The 26,706-nt window shown below is 41.3% G+C and overlaps 1 protein-coding gene and 1 long non-coding RNA gene across 5 annotated transcripts in view; one reads left to right on the top strand and one right to left on the bottom strand.

Moving 5' to 3' along the window:
- Window positions 1-23,096, top strand: part of LOC135517203 (kelch-like protein 15) — a 36,464-nt gene extending 13,368 nt beyond the window's left edge. For 3 of the 4 annotated variants that reach the window (XM_064941293.1, XM_064941297.1, XM_064941295.1), the window contains exons 7-9: window positions 1,497-1,706; window positions 6,155-6,345; window positions 6,444-9,903. In XM_064941293.1, coding sequence (XP_064797365.1) covers window positions 1,497-1,706; window positions 6,155-6,345; window positions 6,444-7,284 — 1,242 coding nt within the window. In that variant the 3' untranslated portion in view covers window positions 7,285-9,903. Of the gene's footprint in view, window positions 1-1,496; window positions 1,707-6,154; window positions 6,346-6,443; window positions 9,904-22,907 lie in introns of those variants that run through there. The other variant, XM_064941294.1, reaches the window with a different exon arrangement.
- Window positions 1-26,706, bottom strand: part of LOC135517205 (uncharacterized) — a 43,112-nt gene that overhangs the window by 14,995 nt on the left and 1,411 nt on the right. The window lies entirely within an intron of this gene.

Here is a 26,706-nt window from a genome sequence, read left to right as displayed (position 1 = left end):
TTCAAAGATCATTCGTAAAATCCGAATAACTTCAGATGTTCATTGTAAAGGTTTTTAACACTGTTTCCCATGCTTGTTCAATGAACCATAAACAATTAATGAACATGCACCTGTGGAACGGTCATTAAGACACTAATAGCTTACAGACGTTAGGCAATTAAGGTCACAGTTATGAAAACTTAGGACACTAAAGAGGCCTTTCTACTGACTATGGAAAACCAAAAGAAAGATGCCCAGGGTCCCTGCTCATCTGCATGAACGTGCCTTAGGCATGCTGCAAGGAGGCATGAGGACTGCAGATGTGGCCAGGGCAATAAATTGCAATGTCCATACTGTGAGACGCCTAAGACAGCGCTACAGGGAGACAGGACAGACAGCTGCACAGGATCCGTACATCCGAACATCACACCTGCGGGACAGGTACAGGATGGCAACAACAACTGCCCAAGTTACACCAGGAACACACAATCCCTCCATCAGTGCTCAGACAGTCCGTAATGGGCTGAGAGAGGCTGGACTGCTGAGAGAGGCTGGACTGAGGGCTTGTAGGCCTGTTGTAAGGTAGGTCCTCGCCAGACATTGCCTATGGGCCCGTCGCTGGACCAGACAGGGCTGGCAAAAAGTGTTCTTCACTACAAGTTGCGTTTTTGTCTCACCATTGGTGATGGTTGGATTTGCGTTTATCGTCGAAGGAATGAGCGTTACACCGAGGCCTGGACTCTGGCGCGGGATCGATTTGGAGGTGGAGGGTCCGTCATGGTCTGGGGCGGTGTGTCACAGCATCATCGGACTGCTTGCAATGACATGTTCAATCGTAATGCTGTGCGTTACAGGGAAGACATCCTCCTCCCTCATGTGGTACCCTTCCTGCAGGCTCATCCTGACATGACCCTCCAGCATACAATGCCACCAGCCATACTGCTCGTTCTGTGTGAGATTTCCTGCAAGACAGGAATGTCAGTGTTCTGCCATGGCCAGCAAAGAGCCCGGATCTCAATCCCATTGAGCACGTGTGGGACATGTTGGATCGGGGGGTGAGGGCCATTCCTCCCCAGAAATGTCCGGGAACTTGCAGGTGCCTTGGAGGAAGAGTGGGGTAACATCTCACAGCAAGAACTGGCAAATCTGGTGCAGTCCATGAGGAGGAGATGCACTGCAGTACTTAATGCAGCTGGTGGCCACAACAGATACTGAATGTTTCTTTTGATTTTGATCCCCCTCCCTTTGTTCAGGGACACATTATTCCAGTTATGTTAGTCACATGTCTGTGGAACTTGTTCAGTTTATGTCTCAGTTGTTGAATCTTGTTATGTTCATACAAATATTTACATATGTTAAGTTTGCCGAAAATAAACGCAGTTGACAGTGAGAGGACGTTTCTTTTTTTGCTGAGTTATATATATCACACACACACACACACACTGATACTGTTGCAAGATGAAGCATTCTGCCTTCCTCTATGACATCACCTCTGACTAATTTGTCCTCTCCCTCAGGTGAAGACGTCAGAGTTCTATCGTTACTCTCGACAGCTGCGTCAGGAGGTGGACCAGGCTCTCAGCTACTTCCATGACGTCAACGAGCAGCCACTGGTCGAGACGCGGTCCAACCGCATCCGCTCGGTCCGACCGCAGACTGCCGTGTTCAGGGGCATGATCGGACACAGCATGGTCAACAGCAAGATCCTACTGCTGCACAAACCCAAGGTACGATCCTACTGCCGCACAGACCCAAGGGACGATCCTACTGCCGCACAGACCCAAGGTACGATCCTACTGCCGCACAGAGACAAGGATATAGCCACTGGGTTCTGTGTTGGTTCCAGAGGGGTACCAAGGCTCCTACTGAAGAGCTACTGGGTGTTGAGACTTGTTACAGCCATGCTCTAATATGTCAGGTTTAATGTCTATAATGTAACATTACACACTCATTATACACGTCTCTATAATGTGTGTCTGTTTATAATGTATCTAGATCTATAATGTGTCAGTGTTTTAATGTTTATATAATATCTACAATGTGCCTGCAATATCTGGCTATGATTTGTATAATATGTATATAGCTGTGTTAAAAAAAAAATATTTAACCCTTATTTAACCAGGTAAGTTGACTGAGAACACATTCTCATTTACAGCAACAACCTGGGGAATAGTTACAGGAGATGAATGAGCCAATTGTAAGCTGGGGATGATTAGGTGATGGTATGAAGGCCAGATTGGTAATTTAGCCAGGACGCCAGGGTTAACACCCCTACTCTTACAATAAGTGCCATGGGATCTTTAGTGACCACAGAAAGTCAAGACACCGGTTTAACGTTCCCATCCGAAAGACAGCACCCTACACAGGGCAGTGTCACTGCATTGGGAGCTTTTTTTTTTTAGACCAGAGGAAAAGGTGCCTCCTACTGGCCCTCCAACACCACTTCCAGCAGCATCTGGTCTCCCATCCAGGATCAATCCTGCTTAGCTTCAGAAGCAAACCAGCAGTGGGATGCAGGGTGGTAATACCCATACTAACATACTGTGTACTACATACTTAATGAATACATACTATTTCATTTTAGTTTACTGTAAACAAAGTGTCTTTTCAGTTGAGTGTACTAGCTCTTCGCCTGTCTACTGGAAGTTGATGCTGTTGCTATGCAACTTCTTTCTAGCTTGTTAGCATGTCTTAACAAATTACTAGATGGACATCTTACAACTTCATTAACAATGTCCATTGCGAACGCACAACGATTACACCACTTAGCTAAGATAAGAATGACGTGAATAATAAAGTCAATAAATGCTAGATAGCTTATAGTTAATTTATATCCAAGTTTGGTGTATTAGTAGCCAAATAACGAGGTAGCTAGCTAACGTACCGGTACATACAAGTAACTGCTGTAATGATATGTGGTCCGTAAGGCTAGCATAGCTAACAAATTGTCATCCCGCATAACGTAACATATTTGAAAAGTCCTTACTTTCTTACATTGCTCAATTCTTAACAATTGTCATTAGTTAAAGCAATGAATTTGTATTCGTTCTCGTTGTACTTCGGCTGTATATTTTCAGACATTTTCTTCAAATCTGAATGTTGTGAAGCCTTTCCCATTTTCTGAAGAATTGAATTATGGGCCCTAAAAGCACGGAAATAGTGTCCACAGTTTGTATACTGCATATTTTGGGGAATGTAGTATGACATCCGGGAACTTTTGGCATACTGACTATATCCATACTATGACCAATAAGCATACTGACTTTATCCATACTAACTATATCCATACTAACTATATCCATACTAACTATATCCATACTATGACCAATAAGCATACTGACTATATCCATACTAACTATATCCATACTAACTATATCCATACTATGACCAATAAGCATACTGACTATATCCATACTGACTATATCCATACTATGACCAATAAGCATACTGACTATATCCATACTATGACCAATAAGCATACTGACTATATCCATACTGACTATATCCATACTGACTATATCCATACTATGACCAATAAGCATACTGACTATATCCATACTGACTATATCCATACTAACTATATCCATACTATGACCAATAAGCATACTGACTATATCCATACTGACTATATCCATACTGACTATATCCATACTGACTATATCCATACTGACTATATCCATACTATGACCAATAAGCATACTGACTATATCCATACTATGACCAATAAGCATACTGACTAGATCCATACTGACTAGATCCATACTGACTAGATCCATACTGACTATATCCATACTGACTATATCCATACTGACTATATCCATACTGACTATATCCATACTATGACCAATAAGCATACTGACTATATCCATACTAACTATATCCATACTATGACCAATAAGCATGCTGACTATATCCATACTGACTATATCCATACTGACTATATCCATACTATGACCAATAAGCATACTGACTATATCCATACTGACTATATCCATACTGACTATATCCATACTGACTATATCCATACTGACTATATCCATACTAACTATATCCATACTATGACCAATAAGCATACTGACTATATCCATACTGACTATATCCATACTGACTATATCCATACTGACTATATCCATACTATGACCAATAAGCATACTGACTAGATCCATACTGACTATATCCATACTGACTATATCCATACTGACTATATCCATACTATGACCAATAAGCATACTGACTATATCCATACTGACTATATCCATACTAACTATATCCATACTATGACCAATAAGCATACTGACTATATCCATACTGACTATATCCATACTGACTATATCCATACTGACTATATCCATACTATGACCAATAAGCATACTGACTAGATCCATACTGACTATATCCATACTGACTATATCCATACTGACTATATCCATACTAACTATATCCATACTATGACCAATAAGCATACTGACTATATCCATACTGACTATATCCATACTGACTATATCCATACTGACTATATCCATACTATGACCAATAAGCATACTGACTAGATCCATACTGACTAGATCCATACTGACTAGATCCATACTGACTATATCCATACTGACTATATCCATACTGACTATATCCATACTGACTATATCCATACTATGACCAATAAGCACACTGACTATATCCATACTAACTATATCCATACTGACTATATCCATACTGACTATATCCATACTGACTATATCCATACTGACTATATCCATACTGACTATATCCATACTGACTATATCCATACTGACTATATCCATACTGACTATATCCATACTGACTATATCCATACTGACTATATCCATACTGACTATATCCATACTGACTATATCCATACTGACTAGATCCATACTGACTATATCCATACTGACTATATCCATACTATGACCAATAAGCATACTGACTATATCCATACTAACTATATCCATACTGACTATATCCATACTGACTATATCCATACTGACTATATCCATACTGACTATATCCATACTGACTATATCCATACTGACTATATCCATACTGACTATATCCATACTGACTATATCCATACTGACTATATCCATACTATAACCAATAAGCATACTGACTAGATCCATACTGACTAGATCCATACTGACTAGATCCATACTGACTAGATCCATACTGACTATATCCATACTGACTATATCCATACTGACTATATCCATACTGACTATATCCATACTGACTATATCCATACTGACTATATCCATACTATGACCAATAAGCATACTGACTATATCCATACTGACTATATCCATACTGACTATATCCATACTGACTATATCCATACTGACTATATCCATACTGACTATATCCATACTGACTATATCCATACTGACTATATCCATACTGACTATATCCATACTGACTATATCCATACTGACTATATCCATACTGACTATATCCATACTGACTATATCCATACTAACTATATCCATACTGACTATATCCATACTGACTATATCCATACTGACTATATCCTATGACCAATAAGCATACTGACTATATCCATACTGACTATATCCATACTATAACCAATAAGCATACTGACTATATCCATACTAACTATATCCATACTGACTATATCCATACTGACTATATCCATACTGACTATATCCATACTGACTATATCCATACTGACTATATCCATACTGACTATATCCATACTATGACCAATATGCATACTGACTATATCCATACTGACTATATCCATACTGACTATATCCATACTGACTATATCCATACTGACTATATCCATACTGACTATATCCATACTGACTGTATCCATACTGACTATATCCATACTGACTATATCCATACTGACTATATCCATACTGACTATATCCATACTATGACCAATATGCATACTGACTACATCCATACTATGACCAATATGCATACTGACTACATACTAATTTTACGTCACAAATAGTGCGGTTAGTATGAGTATTCGAAAGCAGCTTGTGTCTATGTCTATAATGTGTCTAATGTATATCATGGCTATAATGTGTATAACATGTTGATAATGTGCCTAATGTCTGTGTCTAATGTATATATGTCAGTTTATAATGTGTCTATAATGTATATTTCTAATGTGTGTATGACCTGTCCGTAGGTGTGGTGGGAGTTGGAAGGTCCCCAGGTTCCTCTCCGACCAGACTGCTTGGCCATCGTCAACAACTTTGCCTTCCTGCTGGGGGGGGAGGAGCTAGGGCCTGATGGGGAGTTCCACGCCTCCTCTAAAGTCTACCGCTACGACCCCCGCCAGAACTCCTGGCTACGCATGGCCGACATGTCTGTGCCCAGGTCTGTACTGTACTGGTTTCATGTTTCTATAAGATCTATTAGGTGTAAAGAAAAGAAGGGGAGGAAAAACGTTTTGTTTTTTGTGTCTTCACTTCAAGGTCAGAGTTTGCAGTGGGGGTCATCGGTAAGTTCATCTACGCGGTGGCTGGGCGGACGCGGGATGAGACATTTTACTCCACGGAACGCTATGACATCACGGCGGACCGCTGGGAGTTTGTGGACCCGTACCCGGTCAACAAGTACGGTCACGAGGGCACGGTCCTAAACGGTAAACTCTATATCACCGGAGGAATCACCTCCTCATCCACCTCCAAACAGGTGTGTGTGTTCGACCCGGGGCGGGACGCGGGGGGAGGGGTGTGTCTTTTCGACCCGGGGCGGGACGCGGGGGGAGGGGTGTGTCTTTTCGACCCGGGGCGGGACGCGGGGGGAGGGTTGTGTGTAGCAGGCTCTGCGGGAACAACGGATACACATAGGACGCGTTCAGCCCGCACCCCCCTCCTCCCCAACACACACACCAGCTGCTGGGAGAACAAGTCGAAGATGAATTACGCTCGCTGCTTCCACAAGATGATCTCCCATAACGGGAAGCTGTACGTGTTCGGGGGGGTGTGTGTGATCCTCCGGGCGTCATTCGAGTCGCAGGGCTGCCCGTCCACGGAGGTTTACGACCCTGAGACAGACGAGTGGACCATCCTGGCGTCGATGCCCATCGGGCGCAGTGGGCATGGCGTCGCGGTGCTGGACAGACAGATCATGGTACTGGGGGGCCTCTGCTATAACGGACATTACTCTGACTCCATCCTGACCTTTGACCCCGATGACAACAAGTGGAAGGAGGACGAGTATCCCAGGATGCCTTGCAAACTGGATGGGCTGCAGGTCTGCACTCTGCACTTCCCCGAGTACGTCCTGGAGCACGTCCGGCGCTGCAGCTGAGGTCTGGTTCAGTTCAGACACACCCCTTTAAGGTTTGGGAATGCCCCCTTTTAAGACCAACTCCTCCTACAGGCCCCAGGCGTGGAGGTGGAGGATTGGTGTTTACAGGTGTGACACTAACACTCTCTAACACAAAACTTTTCAACTAGACACAGACTGAACTAAACATGCCATAGTAATCTGTCAACACGGGCAGAAAATTGAGCTTTGCTAGTGATCAGTGGTGGTGGGCAACTCAAGATGATCTGTTTCAAAATAAGCTTTTCAGAAAAGGGAAAAATTGAGAAGATTTTTCATGATTCAGCTGGTTTATTTTGGACTGAGGTCAGTTTCATATTGTTATTATGATTCCGTTTCAGCCTACAGTCCTACAAGCCCTGTCTGACTGAACTAATAATGTATAAACCCTGGATGACTGACAGTGGTGCGCTGTATTGAAGCCATTTTGGGTGGGAAGCTATAGAAATAAATGTTTTAATGTCTACACGTTTTTTACTGATATATTATAATATATGTTAATTATGTGAACTAAAAATACAAAAAAAAGTTTGATAAAAACATATTCCTTACAGTAAGTACTTTAGAGAGTACTAATGTTATTGTCCCCACTACAACAGGGAAATACTTAAATACATGTGATTTTGTACATTTTATTGGCTAATTGATAGCATCAGCAATCCAGGGTTTATTCACGTCATTGGTCTGAACCATGTGTGTCTGTATGTCTCAACCATGCTGTGTCATGTAGTCTCTCTGTAACCCTTTCTCTGATGCCGCTTTCAAGACAACTGGGAACTCGGAAATCTCCTACCTCTGACTTCAAGACGTGCGTTCAAGACAACTTGGAAATCGGGGGGGGAGCGACCCCCGACTGGGGAAAAATAGTTTTGAACGGTCATCTAACTCGGAATTCGAAAGCCGGAAACTCTGGGATCATCTTAAAGCTCTTACTTTCCGATCTGAAGGTCACTGACGTCATGATTTGACCTTCCCAGTTCTCTTGAAAGCACCATTAGTCTGTGGAGTGTGTGTGTGTGTGTGTGTGTGTGTGTGTGTGATACATGAATGAGCAAAATAAAAAAAAATATGCACTCATCATACTATTGGGATTGTGAGAAAGATGATCATGGTGGTGATTTAGCGTTGTCATGACTACACTGCAATAACACTGTCCTGCTGACAGAGAGCCATGTAACAGTTCAGAGGTCAGGGATGACTGCAGTGTGAAGGTCCCCGTCTCTGGCAGTACTGTATGTAAGATTTCACTTTATTTATTGACGTTAACCATCTGCTCTGAGTGTTGCTGTGGCAGACGACTGGAGGGTGTGTTAGATGGTAGGAGTTGGCCACAGAAATGAACCAGAAACAACTTTTGATTCAAAAAACAAAATAAGTTGATACAGAAAAGGAGTTAATATTAAAGATAAATTTGAAATGGGCTCAAAACTCCCAGTAACACATTAACTATTTTAGCTTGATCATATTTTGAGTGTCAAAGGTGATCTGGCTAACTTATGGATCCTACTTTGTAAAGCCCTACCCTGGCTTAGTCCTGTCTCTGTCTGTCTGTCTGACGGTGCCAGCTGCAGCATATGAACCTGCTCATCTCTCTCGTTCTTCTTTTAATGAACAACAATGAAAAGGGCTAAAGCACGTTCTTCTGCAGTTCTGTCTGTCAGCCATTTTTTGTATGTGTGTTTATGGAGATCCATCCACCACCAGCTAACTCTGTGTGATTGTGGTCGGGATGTTGGGTTGATGTGATTTGCCTTTCAATAGAGCATAGTCTTTATGATACTTTGAGAGATTGTCACTCTTTCTGATTCCACATCTCCCACTTCTTTCCCTCCCTCCCTCCTTTCCTCTACCCAGCATCCTCTTGCCTGCACTCACGGCTCTATTCAATCAAACCTGCAGTGTAGTATTTATGCAGTAGCATACAAACATGCCTTTTCCTCCAGTCAAAAAGTCACAGAGCGGTTTGTGGTACTGTATAAATACCAGGCAGACCCCCCTCACAGGCAGTGGCTCCATTTGACAGAATAAGATGTGTGCAGTAGTGTATAAACAGGGACTGTTAACATCACTAAGGCAGCTTAGATGTAATAAGGTATTCTGTCATCTCCCATCTGTGTCTTTTTGTCTATTTTTTACATGTAAAAATTACTATCAATATCATGAACACTTCGGCCCAGTTGGTTTTCCAGACGGTAAACCTACTTCTGGACTAAAAAGCAATGCGCAATAGAGAATCTCCACTGAAAGTGTTGTTGTTTTTTAGTCCAGGAATAGTATGCGTCTGGCAAACGGGCCAATATTATGCCAAACTTCAGTCTTTAAACAGCGGTTTCCCTCTGCTGGTCAACGTGTATTAGTCCTGCTGTTTTTATTTGGGACAGGGCTTGTCTGTCTCATAGCTCAGCATTTATAATCAGCCCTCAGTCTCAGTAGGATGAAATTATAGAATATTGTGGATAAAAACACCCTGTACGATGACTATTTCTTAAAAGAAAAAATAAATCAGATAAACAATGTATTTACTATAATCTGAGTAGACACTGCTATTTCAAACACTTTGTAATTTATATCCAGAAATAAATGTTCATACTGTTAAGCTTTTCTGCTTTACTTGAGTGTTTTATTGAGTGTGTTGGCAGTGGTGTAAAGTACTAAATATACTTTAAAGTACAACTAGGTCGTTTTGGGGGGGTATCTGTACTTTACTATTTATATTTTTGACAAATTTTACTTTTACTTCACAACATTCCTAAAGATAATACATGGTCATCCCTTTTGCCTCTGATCTGGCTGACTCACTAAACGCATGCAACTTTTGTAAATTATGTTGGAGTGTGCCCCTGTCTATCCGTACATTTTCAAAACAAGTAAATGGTGCCATCTGCTTTGCGTAATACAATAAATATGAAATGATTTTTACTTTACAACCTTATACTTTTACTCAAGTAGTATTTTACTGGGTGACTTTCCCTTTTACTTGAGTATTTTTCTATTAAGGTATCTAATCATTTTACTCAAGTATGAGAAATGGGTACTTTTTCCCTTCACTGATTCTGAAAAGTGTGTGCTCATCTGTGATGCTCACTATAGTTTGCTACCACCAGAAGTCGCTGTTGATGACCATCGTTCTACAAGTGCGGAATCTGGTGTTTTTACCCCTGTTCGACTTGCCGTACAAAAGCAGTCACCAGGAAGAGAAATATCAAACGTTGGGAAACTGGTAATGGTTAAACATTTCTCTTGTATGATACATCCAGGTTATCTTAGAATAGTACAAACGTAGCTAATGGCAGAGTACAATATGACAACAGTAAAATACTGTTTAAAATAGGGATGCACAATATATCGGTGTACATATTGGAATCGGCCGATATTAGCTAAAAATGCCAACATCGGAATTGGCCGATGTCTAGTTTAACGCTGACGTGTATACTTGTATAACATAGGTACATGATGTAATGACGCCACATGAATGTTGCGCTACACAGCATTCCTAACTTAGCCCACAATGTTGGCTGTTTGTTTATTTATTTTTAAATTTCACCTTTATTTAACCAGGTAGGCAAGTTGAGAGCAAGTTCTCATTTACAACTGCGACCTGGCCAAGATCAAGCAAAGCAGTGCGACAACACAGTTACACATGGAATAAACAAACATACAGTCAATAATACAATAGAGAAAGTCTATATATACAGTGTGTGCAAATGAGGTAGGATAAGGGAGGTAAGGCAAATAGGCCGTAGGGGTGAAATAATTACAATATAGCAATTAAACATGAGTGATAGATATGCAGAAGATGAGTGCGCAAGTAGAGATACTTGGGTGCAAAGGAACAAAATAAATAACAGTATGGGGATGAGGTAGTTGGATGGGCTACGTACAGGTGCAGTGATCTGTGAGCTGCTCTGACAGCTGGTGCTTAAAATTAGTGAGGTGGAAATGAGACTCCAGCTTCAGTGGTTTTTGCAGTTAGTTCCAGTCATTGGCAGCAGAGAACTAGAAGGAAGGCGGCCAAAGGAGGAATTGGCTTTGGGGATGACCAGTGAAATATATCTGCTGGAGCGCGTGCTACGGATGGGTGCTGCTATGGTGACCAGTGATAAGGCAGGGCTTTACCTATCAAAGACTTATAGATGATCTGGAACCAGTGGGTTTGAAGACAAATATTGTATTTTTATTTTCCTCGGCAAGTCAGTTAAGAACAAATTCTTATTTTCAATGGCAGCCTAGGAACAGGGGCCGAACGACAGGTTGGGGATTTGAACTTGCAACCTTTCGGTTGCTAGTCCAACGCTCTAACCACTAGGCTACCCTGCCGCCCCAATATGAATATGAAGCGAGGGCCAGCCAACGACAGCATACAGGTCGCAGTGGTGGGTAGTATATGGGGCTTTGGTGACAAAACGGATGGCACTGTGATAGACTGCATCCAATTTGCTGAGTAGAGTGTTGGAGGCTATTTTGTAAATTACATCGAAAGTCAAGGATCAGTAGGATAGTCAGTTTTACGAGGGTATGTTTGGCAGCATGAGTGACGGATGCTTTGTTGCGAAATAGGAAGCCGATTCTAGATTTAATTTTGGATTGGAGATGCTTAATATGAGTCTGGAAGGAGAGTTCACAGTCTAACCAGACACCTAGGTATTTGTAGTTGTCCACATATTCTAAGTCAGGACCGTCCAGAGTCGAAAGCCTTGGCCAGGTCGATGAATACAGCTGCACAGTATTGTCTCTTATCGATGGCAGTTATGATATTGTTTAGGACCTTGAGCGTGGCTGAGGTGCACCCATGACCAGCTCAGACACCAGATTGCATAGCGGAGAAGGTACGGTGGGATTCGAAATGGTCTGTGATCTGTTTTGTTAACTTGGCTTTCGAAGACCTTAGAAAGGCAGGGTAGGATAGAAAAAGGTGTGTGGCAGTTTGGGTCTAGAGTGTCTCCCCCTTTGAAGAGGGGGATGACCGCAGCAGCTTTCCAATCTTTCTGGATCTCAGACAATACAAAAGAGAGGTTGAACAGGCTAGTAATAGGGGTTGCAACAATTTTGGTGGATAAGTTTAGAAAGAGAGGGTCCAGATTGTCAAGCATAGCTGATTTGTTGGGGTCCAGATTTTGCAGCTCTTTCAGAACATCAGCTATCTGGATTTGGGTGAAGTAGAAATGGGGGAGACTTGGGCAGGTTGCTGGGGGGTGCATGGGCTGTTGACCGGGGTAGGGGTAGCCAGGTGGAAATGATTTTATTATTATTTTTTTTTTTAACCTTTATTTAACTAGGCAAGTCAGTTAAGAACAAATTCTTATTTTCAATGACGGCCTAGGAACAGTGGGTTAACTGCCTGTTCAGGGGCAGAACGATAGATTTGTACCTTGTCAGCTCGGGGGTTTGAACTTGCAACCCTCCGGTTCCTACTCCAACGCTCTAACCACTAGGCTACTCTGCCGGCTGGCCAGCCAGCCGTAGAAAAATGCTTATTGAAATTCTCAATTATCGCAGATTTATCAGTGGTGACAGTGTTTCCTAGCCTCAGTGCAGTGGGCAGCTGGGAGGAGGTGCTCTTATTCTCCATGGACTTTAGTGTCCCAGAACTTTTTGGAGCTTGTTCTACAGGATGCAAATTTCTGTTAGGAAAGCAAAGGCTTGCTTTTTCAAACTGCCTGTGTATATTGGTTCTTAACTTCCCTGAAAAGTTGCATATTGCGGGGCTATTCGATGCTAATGCAGTACGCCACAGGATGTTTTTGTGCTGGTCAAGGGTAGTCAAGTCTGGAGTGAACCAAGGGCTGTATCTGTTCTTAGTTCTACATTTTTTGAATGGGTCATGCTTATTGAAGATGGTGAGGAAGGCACTTCTAAAGAATAACCAGGCATCCTCTACTAACGGAATGAGATCAATATCCTTCCAGGATACCCGGGCCAGGGCAATTAGAAAGGCCTGCTCGCTGTAGTGTTTGACAGTGATGAAGGGTGGTTGTTTGACCGCAGACCCATTACGGACGCAGGCAATGAGGCAGTGATCGCTGAGATCCTGGTTGAAGACAGCAGAGGTGTATTTAGAGGGCAGGTTGGTCAGGATGATATCTATGAGGGTGCCCATGTTTACACATTTAGGTTCCTTGATAATTTGTGTGAGATTGAGGGCATCTATCTTAGATGGCAGGATAGCCGGGGTGTAACCATGTCCCAGTTTAGGTCACATAACAGCTCAATCTCTGAAGATAGATGGGGGGGAAATCAATTCACATATGGTGCCCAGGGCACAGCTGGGGGCAGAAGGTGGTCTATAGCAAGCGGCAACGGTGAGAGACTTGTTTCTGGAAAGGTGGATTTTTAAAAGTAGAAGCTCAAATTGTTTGGGCACAGACCTGGATAGTAAGACAGAACTCTGTGTGGATCGAGAGTAAGAACATTTCAGCAAGACAACTCAAGGGCGAAATCCATTAAAGCCAAGATAATGGAATTCATTGCCCTTGACAATCAACCGTTCTCTGTCGTGGGTGATGTTGGCCTTCACCGACTGGTCGAGTACCAGTACACACTTCCAAGTGCACTATTTTTCAGATGTTGCCTTACCGGAGTTACACAGTAATAGTGTCACTGCTATTAGCTTCACGACATATGCTATGGAATGCCATTTGGGTCTTTGCGTGTCAAAAAAGATACAGTAGCACTGTCAAAGCTGTATTAAAAAAAAGTCTGGAAACAAGAACACCGGCAACAAACAATGTGTTTTCAATACCACGTTGGTAATAAAGCATCATTTGTTAAACTGCAACTTCTGGGGGTAGCTAGCTTTAGCTTGATACCACGCTAGCTTCAATATAACCACCCTGAAAACAATAGCCAGTAGAAACTGCAGTCATTTTCATTATTCTTAGCAATGATTTAAGAATCCTTGTATGTATTAGCTAGGTTGCCATTTGTTGAGTGCATGAAAATAAATAGCTAGCCAGCTATGTAACCCTGTTGCCAAAAGCTAACTTTATAAGCAGCCAGCTAGCTTCATCTGGCTAGGGTTATGTGTTGTGAAGCTAGCCATAATAAGGATTAGGCACAATAGTGGAATTTGCAGTTTGCCTTCAAAATAAAATTATGTCATTGCTGATGCAAATTAATACAAATAGTATAATTATGCCATACTTTCATTTTGAAAGTCCACTATTGTGGCTAATCCTTATTGTGGCTAGCTTCACATAGATGGATCCGACCATCATTAATCAATTATGAACCGTCTTATAAATTAGGGTTATTTTAGATGACACCTAGCTAACTATAGCTACTGAAACATATGTCCTTTTGCTGTGTTTTTGGGGAAGAACATTGTTTGCATCCATGTGCTTGCTTTTTTTTATGACCAGCACTGTAGGTGCGCGAGACAACATTACCAGCATCATAGCATATGTATCGATGAATCGTTGTGACATAAAATATGAGTGATAGTGTAATCAATGTGTAATAACTACGTTAACAAAAATGATGAATTCGTTACACTATTGTGACCTGCAGTCATATTCAGGTCCTGATTGGTCAACAAACTTAATTGACAAATACGTCAAATATTGTTATATAGATAATTTTTTGACACGCAAAGACCCAAACGGTGTTCCATCGGCGTCCTGGTTGAGAATGAAACGACTGAATAAATGACCAACGAAACGCACACGGTAAGTAAGTGAAAGAAATAGGTTTTGGTTATATTTCACTGGTAATGGGGACATAGGTAAATGCCAACAGAATAACTTTTTGGGGGTGTGTGTGTGTAACCTTTATTTAACTAGGCAAAAAAATTCAAGTCGATTAGGACATCTACTCTGTGCATGACATGTAAATTTTTCCAACAATTGTTAACAGGCAAATTATTTCACTTATAATTCACTGTATTCCAGTGGGTCAGAAATTTACATACACTAAGTTTACTTTGCCTTTAAATAGCTTGGAAAATTCCAGAAAATTCTGTCATGGCTTTAGGAGCTTCTGGTAGGCGAATTGACATCATTTGAGTCAATTGGAGGTGAACCTGTGGATGTATTTCAAGACCTACCTTCAAACTCAGTGCCTCTTTGCTTGACATCATGGGAAAATCAACATAAATCAGCCAAGAATTCAGACAGAAAAACATAGACCTCCACAAGTCTGGTTTATCCTTGGGAGCAATTTCCAAATGCCTGAAGGTACAACGTTCATCTGTACAAACAATAATACACAAGCATAAACACCATGGGACTACGCTGCCGTCATACTGCTCAGGAAGGAGACGTGTTCTGCCTCCTAGAGATGAACGTACTTTGGTGCGAAAAGTGCATATCAATCCCAGAACAACAGCAAAGGACCTTGTGAAGATGCTGGAGGAAGCGGGTACAAAAATATCTATATCCACAGTAAAATGAGTCCTATATAGACATAACCTGAAAGGCCATTCAGCAAGGAAGAAGCCACTGCTCCAAAACTGCCATAAAAAAGCCAGACTATGTTTTGCAACTGCAAATGGGGACAAAGATCATACTTTTTAGAGAAATGTCCTCTGGTCTGATGAAACAAAAATAGAACCGTTTAGCCATAATGACCATCGTTATGTTTGGAGGAAAAAGGGAGATGCTTGCAAGCTGAAGAACACCATCCCAACCGTGAAGCATGGGGGTGGCAGCATCATGTTGTGGGGGTGCTTTGCTGCAGGAGGGACTGGTGTGCTTAACAAAATAGGTTGCCTCAAGAGGGAGGAAAATTATCTGGATATATTAAGGCAACATCTCAAGACATCAGTCAGGATGCTTGGTCGCAAATGGGTCTTCCAAATGGGCAATGACCCCAAGCATACTTCCAAAGTTGTGGCAAAATGGCTTAAGGACAACAAAGTCAAGGTATTGGAGTGGCCATCACAAAGCCCTGACCTCAAGCCCATTGAACATTTTTGGGCAGAACTGAAAAAGCATGTGCGAGCAAGGAGGCCTACAAACCTGACTCAGTCACACCAGCTCTGTCAGGAGGAATGGGATACAATTCACCCAACTTATTGTGGGAAGCTTGTGGAAGGCTTCCCAAAACGTTTGACCCAAGTTAAACAATTTAAAGGCAATGCTACCAAATACTAATTGAGTGTATGTAAACTTCTGACCCACTGGGAATGTGATGAAAGAAATAAAAGCTTAAATAAATCACTCTACTATTATTCTGACATTTCACATTCTTAAAATAAAGTGGTGATCCTAACTGACCAGACAGGGAACTTTTACTAGGATTAAATGCCAGGAATTGTGAAAAATGTAGTTTAAATGCATTTGGCTAAGGTGTACGTAAACGTCCGACTTCAACTGGAACTGAGCTGCGGCTCTGGAGTAACATAGAGGGACGGGAGCTGCAACACGCACACATATTTCAATCGAGCAGCCTACAGCAACTTTGTCCTGTTAGTAATTGTATCTGCAAAGTGCCTGCACCCACCCAAACAGCTCTTATTAGCAGATAAGTTTGGACGCACATGTTATCTGTCCCTTCATTTAACTGCAAAATAATTGTTCCTGGAAAGGAGACCAGACAGCCATACGAGCTAACTCTTAAATACTGAGACTCGGGCTACAGCAACTTTGTCATGTAAGTAATTTTATCTGCAAAGTGTCTTGTGGGAGCCTGCACCCACCCAAACAGCTCTTAATAGTAGATAAGATTTGACAAGCATGTCAACACTTTTTGACGAACATACAGTGCCTTGCAAAAATATTCATCCCTCTTGGTGTTTTTCCTATTTTGTTGCATTACAACCTGTAATTTGAATGCATTTTATTTGGATTTCATGTAATGGACATACACAAAATAGTCCAAATTGGGGAAGTAAAAAAAAAAACTTGGTTACATTTTTTTTTTTTTTTACAAAAAAACAACAAACGTGGTGCGTGCATATGTATTCACACCCTTCGCTATGAAGCCCCTAAATAAGATCTGGTGCAACCAATTACCTTCAGAAGTCACATAATTAGTTAGATTGCACACAGGTGGACTATATTTAAGTGTTGCATGATCTGTCACATGATCTCAGTGTACACCTGTTCTGAAGGCCCCAGGCTACTACCACTACGCAAGGGCCAACACCAAGCAAGTGGTACCATGAAGATCAAGGAGCTCTCCAAACAGGTCCAGGACAAAGTTGTGGAGAAGTACAGATCAAGGTTGGGTTATAAAATATCAGAAACTTTGAACATCCCACCGAGCACCATTAAATCCATTATTAAGAAATTGAAAGAATATGGCACCACAACAAACCTGCCAAGAGAGGGTCTTCCACTAAAACTCACGGACCAGGCAAGGAGGACATTATTCAGAGAGGCAACAAAGAGACCAAAGATAACCCTGAAGGAGCTGTAAAGCTCCACGGTGGAGATTGGAGTATCTGTCCATAGGACCACTTTAAGCCGTACACTCCACAGAACTGGGCTTTATGGAAGAGTGGCCAGAAAAAAGCCCTTGTTTAAAAAAAATAAAAAATAAGCAAACACATTTGGTGTTCGCCAAAAGGCATGTGGGAGACTCCCCAAACATATGGAAGAAGGTACTCTGGTTAGATGAGAATAAAACTGAGCTTTTGGGCCATCAAGGAAAACACTATGTCTGGCACAAACCCAACACCTCGCATTACCCCTAGAATACCATCCCCACAGTGAAGCATGGTGGTGGCAGCATCATGCTGTGGGGATGTTTTTCCTCGGCAGGGACTGGGAAACCGGTCAGAATTGAAGGAATGATGGATGGCGCTAAATACATAGAAATTCTTGAGGGAAACCCATTTCATTCTTCCAGAGGTTTGAGACTGGGACGGAGGTTCACCTTCCAGCAGGACAATGACCCTAAGCATACTGCTAAAACAACACTTAAGTGGTTTAAGGGGAAACATTTAAATGTCTTGGAATAGCCTAGTCAAAGCCCAGACCTCAATCCAATTGATAATCTGTGGTATGACTTAAAGATTGCTATATACCAGCGGAACCCATTCAACTTGAAGGAGCTGGAGCAGTTTTGCCTTGAAGAATGGACAAAAATCCCAGTGGCTAGATGTGTCATGCCCTAAGAAACTTCAGCTGTAATTGCTGCAAAAGGTGGCTCTACAAAGTATTGACTTCAGAAGGGGTGAATAGTTATGCACCCTCAAGTTTTCAGTTTTTTTGTCTTATTTCTTGTTTGTTTCACAATAAAACATATCTTGCATCTTCAAAGTGGTAGGAATGTTCTGTAAATTAAATGATACAACCCCCCCAAAAAATAATTTTAATTCCAGGTTGTAAGGCAACAAAATAAGAAAAATGCCAAGAGGGGTGAATAGTTTCGCAAGCCACTGCATGAAGAATATTTCAAGGACAGCTTATTTCCATCTTCGTAACTTTTTGTAAAAAATTATGCAGAAAAGGTAATTTGTCACTTCTAAGTTCCTGCCTTTCTAGGGAGATTTTCCAGACTACTACAATGCTCTACCTTCTGGCTACCTGGATAAAGCACTAAATAAACTTTGGTTAGTGCTAAACACGGCTGCTAAAATCTTGACTAGAACCCAAAAATTGGATCATATTACTCCAGAGTTAGACTCTCCACACTGGCTTCCTGTTATGGCTAGGGTTGATGTCAAGGTTTTACTGCTAACCTGAAAAGCATTACATGGGCTTGCTCCTACCCATCTCTCCAATTTCTGTCCTGCCGTACATACCTACACGTACGCTACGGTAACAAAACGCAGGTCTCCTTATTGTCCCTATAATTTCTAAGCAAACAGCTGGAACCAGGGCTTTCTCCTGTAGAGCTACATTTTTATGGAATGATCTGCCTATCCATGTGAGAGACGCAGACTCGGTCACAACCTTTAAGGCTTTATTGAAGACTCATCACTTCCGTAAATCCTATGATTGAGTGTAGTTTGGCCCAGGGGTGTGAAGGTGAACAGAAAGGCACTGGAGCGACGAAAAGCCCTTGCTGTCTCTGCCTGGACGGTTCTCCTCTCTCCACTTTGATTCTCTGCCTCTGACCCTGTTATGGGGGCTGAGTACCTGGCTTACTAGTGCTCTTCCATGCCGTCCCTAGGAGGAGTGAGTCACTTGAGTAGGTTGAGTCACTGACGCGATCTTCCTGTCTGGGTTGGTGCCCCCTCTGGTTCGTGCCGTGGCGGAGATCTTCCTGGGCTATACTCAGCCTTGTATCAGGGTAGTAAGATGGTGGTTTGCGGATATCCCTCTAGTGGTAGGGGGCTATGCTTTGTCAAAGTGGGTGGGGTTATATCCTGGCCCTGTCCGGGGGTATCGTCGCATGGGGCTACAGTGTCTCCAGACTCCTCCTGTCTCAACCTCTAGTATCTATACTGCAATAGTTTGTGTCGAGGGGGCTAAGGTCAGTCTGTTATATCTGGTGTATTTCTCCTCTCTTATCATGTGTCCTGTGTGAATTTAAGTATGGTCCCTCTAATTCTCTCCCTCCCCTCCCGGAGGACCTGAGCACTTTAACTATGCCTCAGGACTACCTGGCCTGATGACTCCTTGCTGTCCCCAGTCCACCTGGTTGTGCTGCTGCTCCAGTTAAAACTGTTCTGCCTGCGGCTATGGAACCCTGACCTGTTCACCAGACGTGCTACCCTGCACCGTTTTTGACTCTCTCTCTCTACCGCACCTGCTGTCTCAACCTCTGAATGCTCGGCTATGAAAAGCCAACTGATATTTACTCCTGAGGTGCTGACCTGTTGCACCCTCTTCAACCACTGTGATGATTTTTATTTGACCCTGCCGGTATCTCTGAACGTTTGAACATCTTGGCCATGTACTGCTTTAATATCCACCCGGCACAGCCAGAAGAGGACTGGCCACCCCTCAGAGCCTGGATCCTCTCTAGGTTTCTTCCTAGGTTCCTGCCTTTCTAGGGAGTTTTTCCAAGCCACTGTGCTTCTACATCTGCATTGCTTGCTGTTTGGGGTTTTTGTATAGCCCTTTGACATTGGCTTATGTAAAAGGGCTTTAAAAATACATTTGATTGATCTGTCCCTTCATATAACTGCCAAATAATTTTTCCTGGACAGGAGAGGAGACAGGACAGCCATACTAGCTACCTCTTTAATACTGAGACTCAGAGCTGCAGGTTTATTCTTCACCACGCTGGTGGCCAGGACAGTCGCAGTGCCCGTCATCAGACCCAGGGGCAGACTGCGGCATCATGATGCAGGATCATTACTTTATGGTAAATGGGTATGGCAAGAGTCAGGACATTAATTTGTTTTTTATTAGGGATCTCCACTACAATACAAAATGTTTAATACCACCATACAACAATATCACAATGTGTGTGTATGCATGTGTCTGTACCTTTGTATGTGTCTCTTCACAGTCCCCATTGTTCCATAAGGTGTATTTTTACCTGTTTTTTTATCTGATTCTACTTCTTTCATCAGCTGATGTGGAATAGAGTTCCATGTAGTCATGGCTCTATGTAGTACTGTGCGCCTCCTATAGTCTGTTCTGGACTTGGGGACTGTGACGAGACCTCTGGTGGCATGTCTTGTGGGGTATGCATGTTATCCAAGCTGTGTGCAAGTATTTTAAACAGACAGCTCGGTACATTCAGCTTGTCAACACCTTTTACAAAAACAAGTAACGAGGAAGTCAATCTCTCTTCCACAATGAACCAGGAGAGATTGACATGCATGTCATTAATGTTAGCTCTCCAAGTACTTTCAAGGGTCAGCTGTGCTGCCCTGTTCTGAGCCAACTGCAATTTTCCCAAGTCCTTATAGTGTTGACCAGAGTAGTCCAGGTGCGACAAAACTAGGGCCTGTAGGACCTGCCTTGTTGATAGTGTTGTTAAGAAGGCAGTCATGCTTTATAATGGACAGACTTCTCCCCATCTTAGCTACTGTTGTATCAATATGTTTTGACCATGATAGTTTACAATCCAGGGTTACTCCAAGCTGTTTAGTCACCTCAACTTCAATTTCCACATTATTCATAACCTGATGTAGTTGAGGTTGTAGTTGAGGTTTAGGGAATTGTGATTTGTCCCAAATACAATGCTTTTAGTTTTTGAAATATTTAGGACTTAACATTCCTTGCTACCCATTCTGAAACTAACTTCAGCTCTTTAAGTGTTGCAGTCCATTTCAGTTGCTGTAGTAGCTGACGTGTATAGTGTTGAGTCATCCGCATACATAGACACACATGCTTTACTCAAAGTCAGTGGCATGTTGTTAGTAAAGAATGAAAAAAAAGTAAGGGGCCTAAACAGCTGCCCTGAGGAATTCATGATTCTACCTGGATTATGTTGGAGAGGCTTCCATTAAAGAACACCCTTTGTGTTCTATTGGGCAAGTAACTCTTTATCCACATTATAGCAGGGGGTGTAAAGCCATAACACATATGTTTTTCCAGCAGCAGACTATGATCGATAATGTCAAAAGCTGCACTGAAGTCTAACAAGACAGCCCCCACAATCATTTTATCATCAATTTCTCTCAGCCAATCTCAGTAATTTGTGTAAGTGCTGTGTTTGTTGAGAGTCCTTCCCTATAAGCATGCTGAAAGTCTGTCAATTTGTTTACTGTGAAATAGCATCTGATGGAGCCGAGTTTGCCTTTTTTCCCAAAATATAATTTAAGGTGCTCCAAAGCTTTTTACTATTATTCTTTGTATAATTTATTTTTGTTTCATAGTATAGATATTTTTATTTTATTTAACTTAGTCACATGATTTCTTAAATTTGCAGTACATTTGCCAATCAGTTGTGCTGCTAGACTTATTTGCCATACCTTTCGCCTCATCCCTCTCAACCATACAATTCCTCATCAATTCAAGGGGATGTAAGTTTTTACAGTCAGTTTCTTAATGGGTGCTTATTAGTAACTGGAATAAGACATTTCATAAATGTGTCAAGTTGCTCCTCATTACACACCACAGACCAGCAAATATTCTTTACAACACCAACATATGAATCACTACAACACCTCTTGTATGACCTCTTACATTAGGCCCAGCCTTTGTAACTTTGGTTTTCCTAGATATGGCTACTATATTATGATCACTACATCCTATGGATTTAGATAGAGCTTTAAAGCAAATTTCTGCAGCATTAGTAAAGATGTGATCAATACATGTTGATTTCATTCCTGTGCTTTTTTTAAATACCCTGGTAGGTTGACTGACAACCTAAATCAGGTTGCAGGCACTGGTTACAGTTTGAATTTTTTTTCTTGAGTGGGCAGCTTGATGAGAGCCAGTCAATATTTAAATCACCTAGAAATGATGCTTCTCTGTTGATATCACATACATTATCAAGCATTTCACACATATTATCCAGATACTGTTGAATCTTTGTGACATATGCAATACGAGTGATAGTGTAATAAACTTCGTAAAAAATTAATGAATGCTTTAAATTATTATGTGACGTATTATCCAGATACTGACTGTTTGCTCTTGGTCGTCTATAGCTGCTTCCCAAAGAATGGGCTTAAGGTGAAGCAGATGAACCTGTAGCCATATTACTTCAACAGTATTTAACATAACATCGTCTCGAAGCTTTACAGGAATGTGGTTCGGGAAATATAGACCGTAACACCTCCTCTGTTGGCATTTCTGTCTTTTCGCTGCATGCAGGTAGCCTAGTGGTTAGAGCGTTGGGCCAGTAACGAAAGGTTGCAAGATCGAATCCCCGAGCTGACAAGGTAAAAATCTGTCGTTCTGCCGCTGAACAAGGCAGTTAACACACTGCCTAGGCCATTCCTAGGCTGTCATTGTAAATAATAATTTGTTCTTAACTGATTTGCCTAGTTAAATAAAGGTAAAAAATAATAATAATAATAATAATAACCATGTACTGCTACCACTATCAAAGGTATTATCTAAGTGAGTTTGAGAGATACTCAGAATATGAATGTCATCTGTTACAAGCTAGTTGGACTTCATGGAGCTATTTTTAGCTCTTTTCTGGGTTGTTTGTTTTTAATGCTTTACTGGGAAGCTTATCAGAAGTAGATTTGCTCATGTTATTTACAGGTATTGAAAGTAAGTTACACTAACGTTAGCTTACATAACAAGGGCAAAGTTTAGCACAAAACAAAGAATAACGCTAACATTAGCTACAAGTATTTTTTTTAAATAATGTGACACCCGTTTTGTCCAGTAACGTTAATGCCATGGCCATATTTATGAATTAAAATGTTTTGTGAGAATTTTTTTTTTCTCAAATTCAGACCATAAAACGTCTTCTCTTTTAGCTAGTCATAAATATGGCTAGGTAGCTAACGTTAAATGTCAAAGATATTTATTAGGGATGCATGATATATTGGTGAACATATCGGAATCGGACGATAATAGCTAAAAATGCCAACATCGGTATCGGCCGATGTGCAAAACCTGACGTGCATACCTATATAACATGACGTAATGACGCCACGTAAAATGTTGCACTGCACGTGCAACACAGAATCCCTAACCTAGCCCACGTCTGTTGTGTGGTTTGAGCAGTCAACAAGTCGAGCAGTCATTTAAAAGAGTATGAATATTTCAGCGAGACAACTCAAGGGCGAAATTCATTAAAGCCAAAATAATGGAATTCATTGCCCTTGACAATCAACCGTTCTCTGTCGTGGGTGATGTTGTCTTTTTCCCCGACTGGTCGAGCACTGTTTCATTACATTGGTGTCAGAAGAGATCGGACCTTGCATCCACGACAGTGCGTGGGCTTGGCCTGTGAGCGTGTTCCTGTAAGACGTAGAGTCGCAAGTTAGCGCGAGGACGCACTCTTTGAAAGGAAGGAGTAGTGTAATGACCCTGGGTTTATAAGTGCGGATATCGACACTGCCACTCGAGCATTCTTTTGCGGCAGTCGATAGTGCACCGATTGTTTGAGACCTGTTCCCTGCTGTTTCATTACAATACTATGGAACACCGTCTTTGCATATCAAAAAAGATACAGTAGCACTGTCAAAGCTGTACAAAAAAGTCTGCAAACAAGCAAACACCGGCCACAAACGATGTATTTACAATACCGCTTTGGTAATAAAGTATAATTAGTTCGACTTCTGGGGTACCTAGCTTGCACCATTACAACCAGCCTGAAAACAATGACCATTAGAAGCTGCAGTCATTTTCATTATTCTTAGCAATGATTTAGGAATCCTTGTGAGTAAGTATTAGCTAGGTTGCCACTTGTTGTTCGCCTATTTAAATTGAACTTCAGGTCATGAAAATAAATAGCTAGCCAGCTACTTAACTCTGTTCCACAAAGCTAGCTTCATCTGGCTAGTGACGCTCGACCGGATCGGGTTATGTGTTGTGAAGCTAGCCACAATAAGGATTAGGCACAAGTGGAATTTGCAGTTTGCACTCAAAATAAAAGTATGTAATTGACAGTGATGCAAATTAATACAAATAGTAGAACTATGCCATTCTTTCATTTTGAAGGCTAAACGCAAAGTCCACTATTGTGGCTAATCCTTATTGTGGCTAGCTTCACATAGACCACCATTAATCAAACAAGAACTGTCTCATAAATTAGGGATATTTTAGATGATGAAACCTAGCTATATAGTTAGCTAGCTAACTATAGCTACTGAAACAGATGCCGTTTTGCTATGTTTTGGGGGAAGAACATTGTTTGCATCCATGAGCTAGCTAACTTTTTTTTATGACCAGCACTGTAGGTGTGCGAGACAACTTTACCAGCATCATAGTATACGTATCGATGAGTCGTTGTGTCATATACAATACGAGTGATAGTGTAATCAATGTGTAATAACTACGTTACAAAAATGTATGAACGCGTTAAATTATGTTACGTGCAGTCATATGACACGTCTAATAGTGTTAAATAGTATATTTTTTGACACGCAAAGACCCAAAAGGCGTTCCATAGCAAAGATCAAAATGGCATTCCATAGAAATCCTGGTTGAGAATGAAACGACAGAACAAATGAACAACGAAACAGCACAGCATGTAAGTGAAAGAAATAGGTTTTGATGATGTTTTACAGGTAATGGGGACATACGTAAATGCCAACAAAATAACTTTTTGGTCAGTGTGGTGTGTGTGTGTAAACAAATTCTTATTTACAATGACAGCCTACCCCAGCCAAACCCGGATGACGCTGGGCCAATTGTGTGCCGCCCTATGGGACTCCCAATCATGCCCAGATGTGATGTAGCCTGGATTCAAACCAGGGACTGTAGTGACTGTAGTGTAGTGAATATTTATAACTAACCCCTTCGGTCTATGTTAATATCATTGACCCTGGCCACACTACTGTAGTAGGGGTTTGGTTTGCTGAGGCTGACGTTAGCTAGCTAGCCAATGCTCAGTTCAACCAACATCACTATTTTGTACGGCAAGTCGAACGGGGATAAAAACACCAGATTTCGGTATTGTGAAACAGCGACATCTGGTGGTGGCACACTATAGTGCGCATCACAGGTGAGAACACACGACACACTTTTCCCCAACACAGTGGTGGAAAAAGTGCTCATTGTCATACTTGAGTAAAAGTATAGCTACCTTTTATATAAAATTACTCAAGTAAAAGTCACCCAGTAAAATACTACTTGAGCAAAAGTCTAAAAGTATTTGGTCCAAAATCTACTGAAGTATCAAAGTAAAAGTATTCATAATTTCAAATGCCTTATATTAAGCAAAGCAGATGGCACCATTTTCTTGTTTTTAAAATGTACGAATAGACAGGGGCACACTCCAACATAATTTACAAAAGTTGCATGCGTTTAGTGAGTCAGCCAGATCAGAGGCAAAAGGGATGACCATGTATTATCTTTAGGAATGTTGTGAAGTAAACGTCATAAAAAATATAAATAGTAAAGTACAGATAACCCCCAAAACGACCTAGTTGTACTTTAAAGTATATTTAGTACTTTACACCACTGCCAACACACTCAATAAAACACTCAAGTAAAGCAGAAAAGCTTAACAGTATGAACATTTATTTCTGGATATAAATTACAAAGTGTTTGAAATAGCAGTGTCTACTCAGATTATAGTAAATACATTGTTTATCTGATTTATTTTTTCTTTTAAGAAATAGTCATCGTACAGGGTGTTTTTATCCACAATATTCTATAATTTCATCCTACAGAGACTGAGGGCTGATTATAAATGCTGAGCTATGACAGACAGACAAGCCCTTTGCTTAATACAATACATTTGAAATTATTTCTACTTTTACTTTTGATACTTAAGTATATTTAGAACCAAATACTTTTGGACTTTTACTTAAGTAGTATTTTACTAGGTGACGTTCACTTTTACTTGAGTAACTTTCTATTCAGGTATCTATACTTTTACTCAAGTATGACAAAGGTGTACTTTTTCCCACCACTGTGTTGGGGAAAGTGTGTCGTATGCTCTCACCTGTGATGCTCACTATAGTGTGCTACCACCAGATGTCGC

This window comes from Oncorhynchus masou, chromosome 28 (genome assembly GCF_036934945.1).
Source record: "Oncorhynchus masou masou isolate Uvic2021 chromosome 28, UVic_Omas_1.1, whole genome shotgun sequence".
NCBI classification, from domain to species: Eukaryota; Metazoa; Chordata; class Actinopteri; order Salmoniformes; family Salmonidae; genus Oncorhynchus; species Oncorhynchus masou.
Note: the sequence above shows the minus strand (reverse complement) of the source record. Positions and strands in the feature narration are given on the sequence as shown.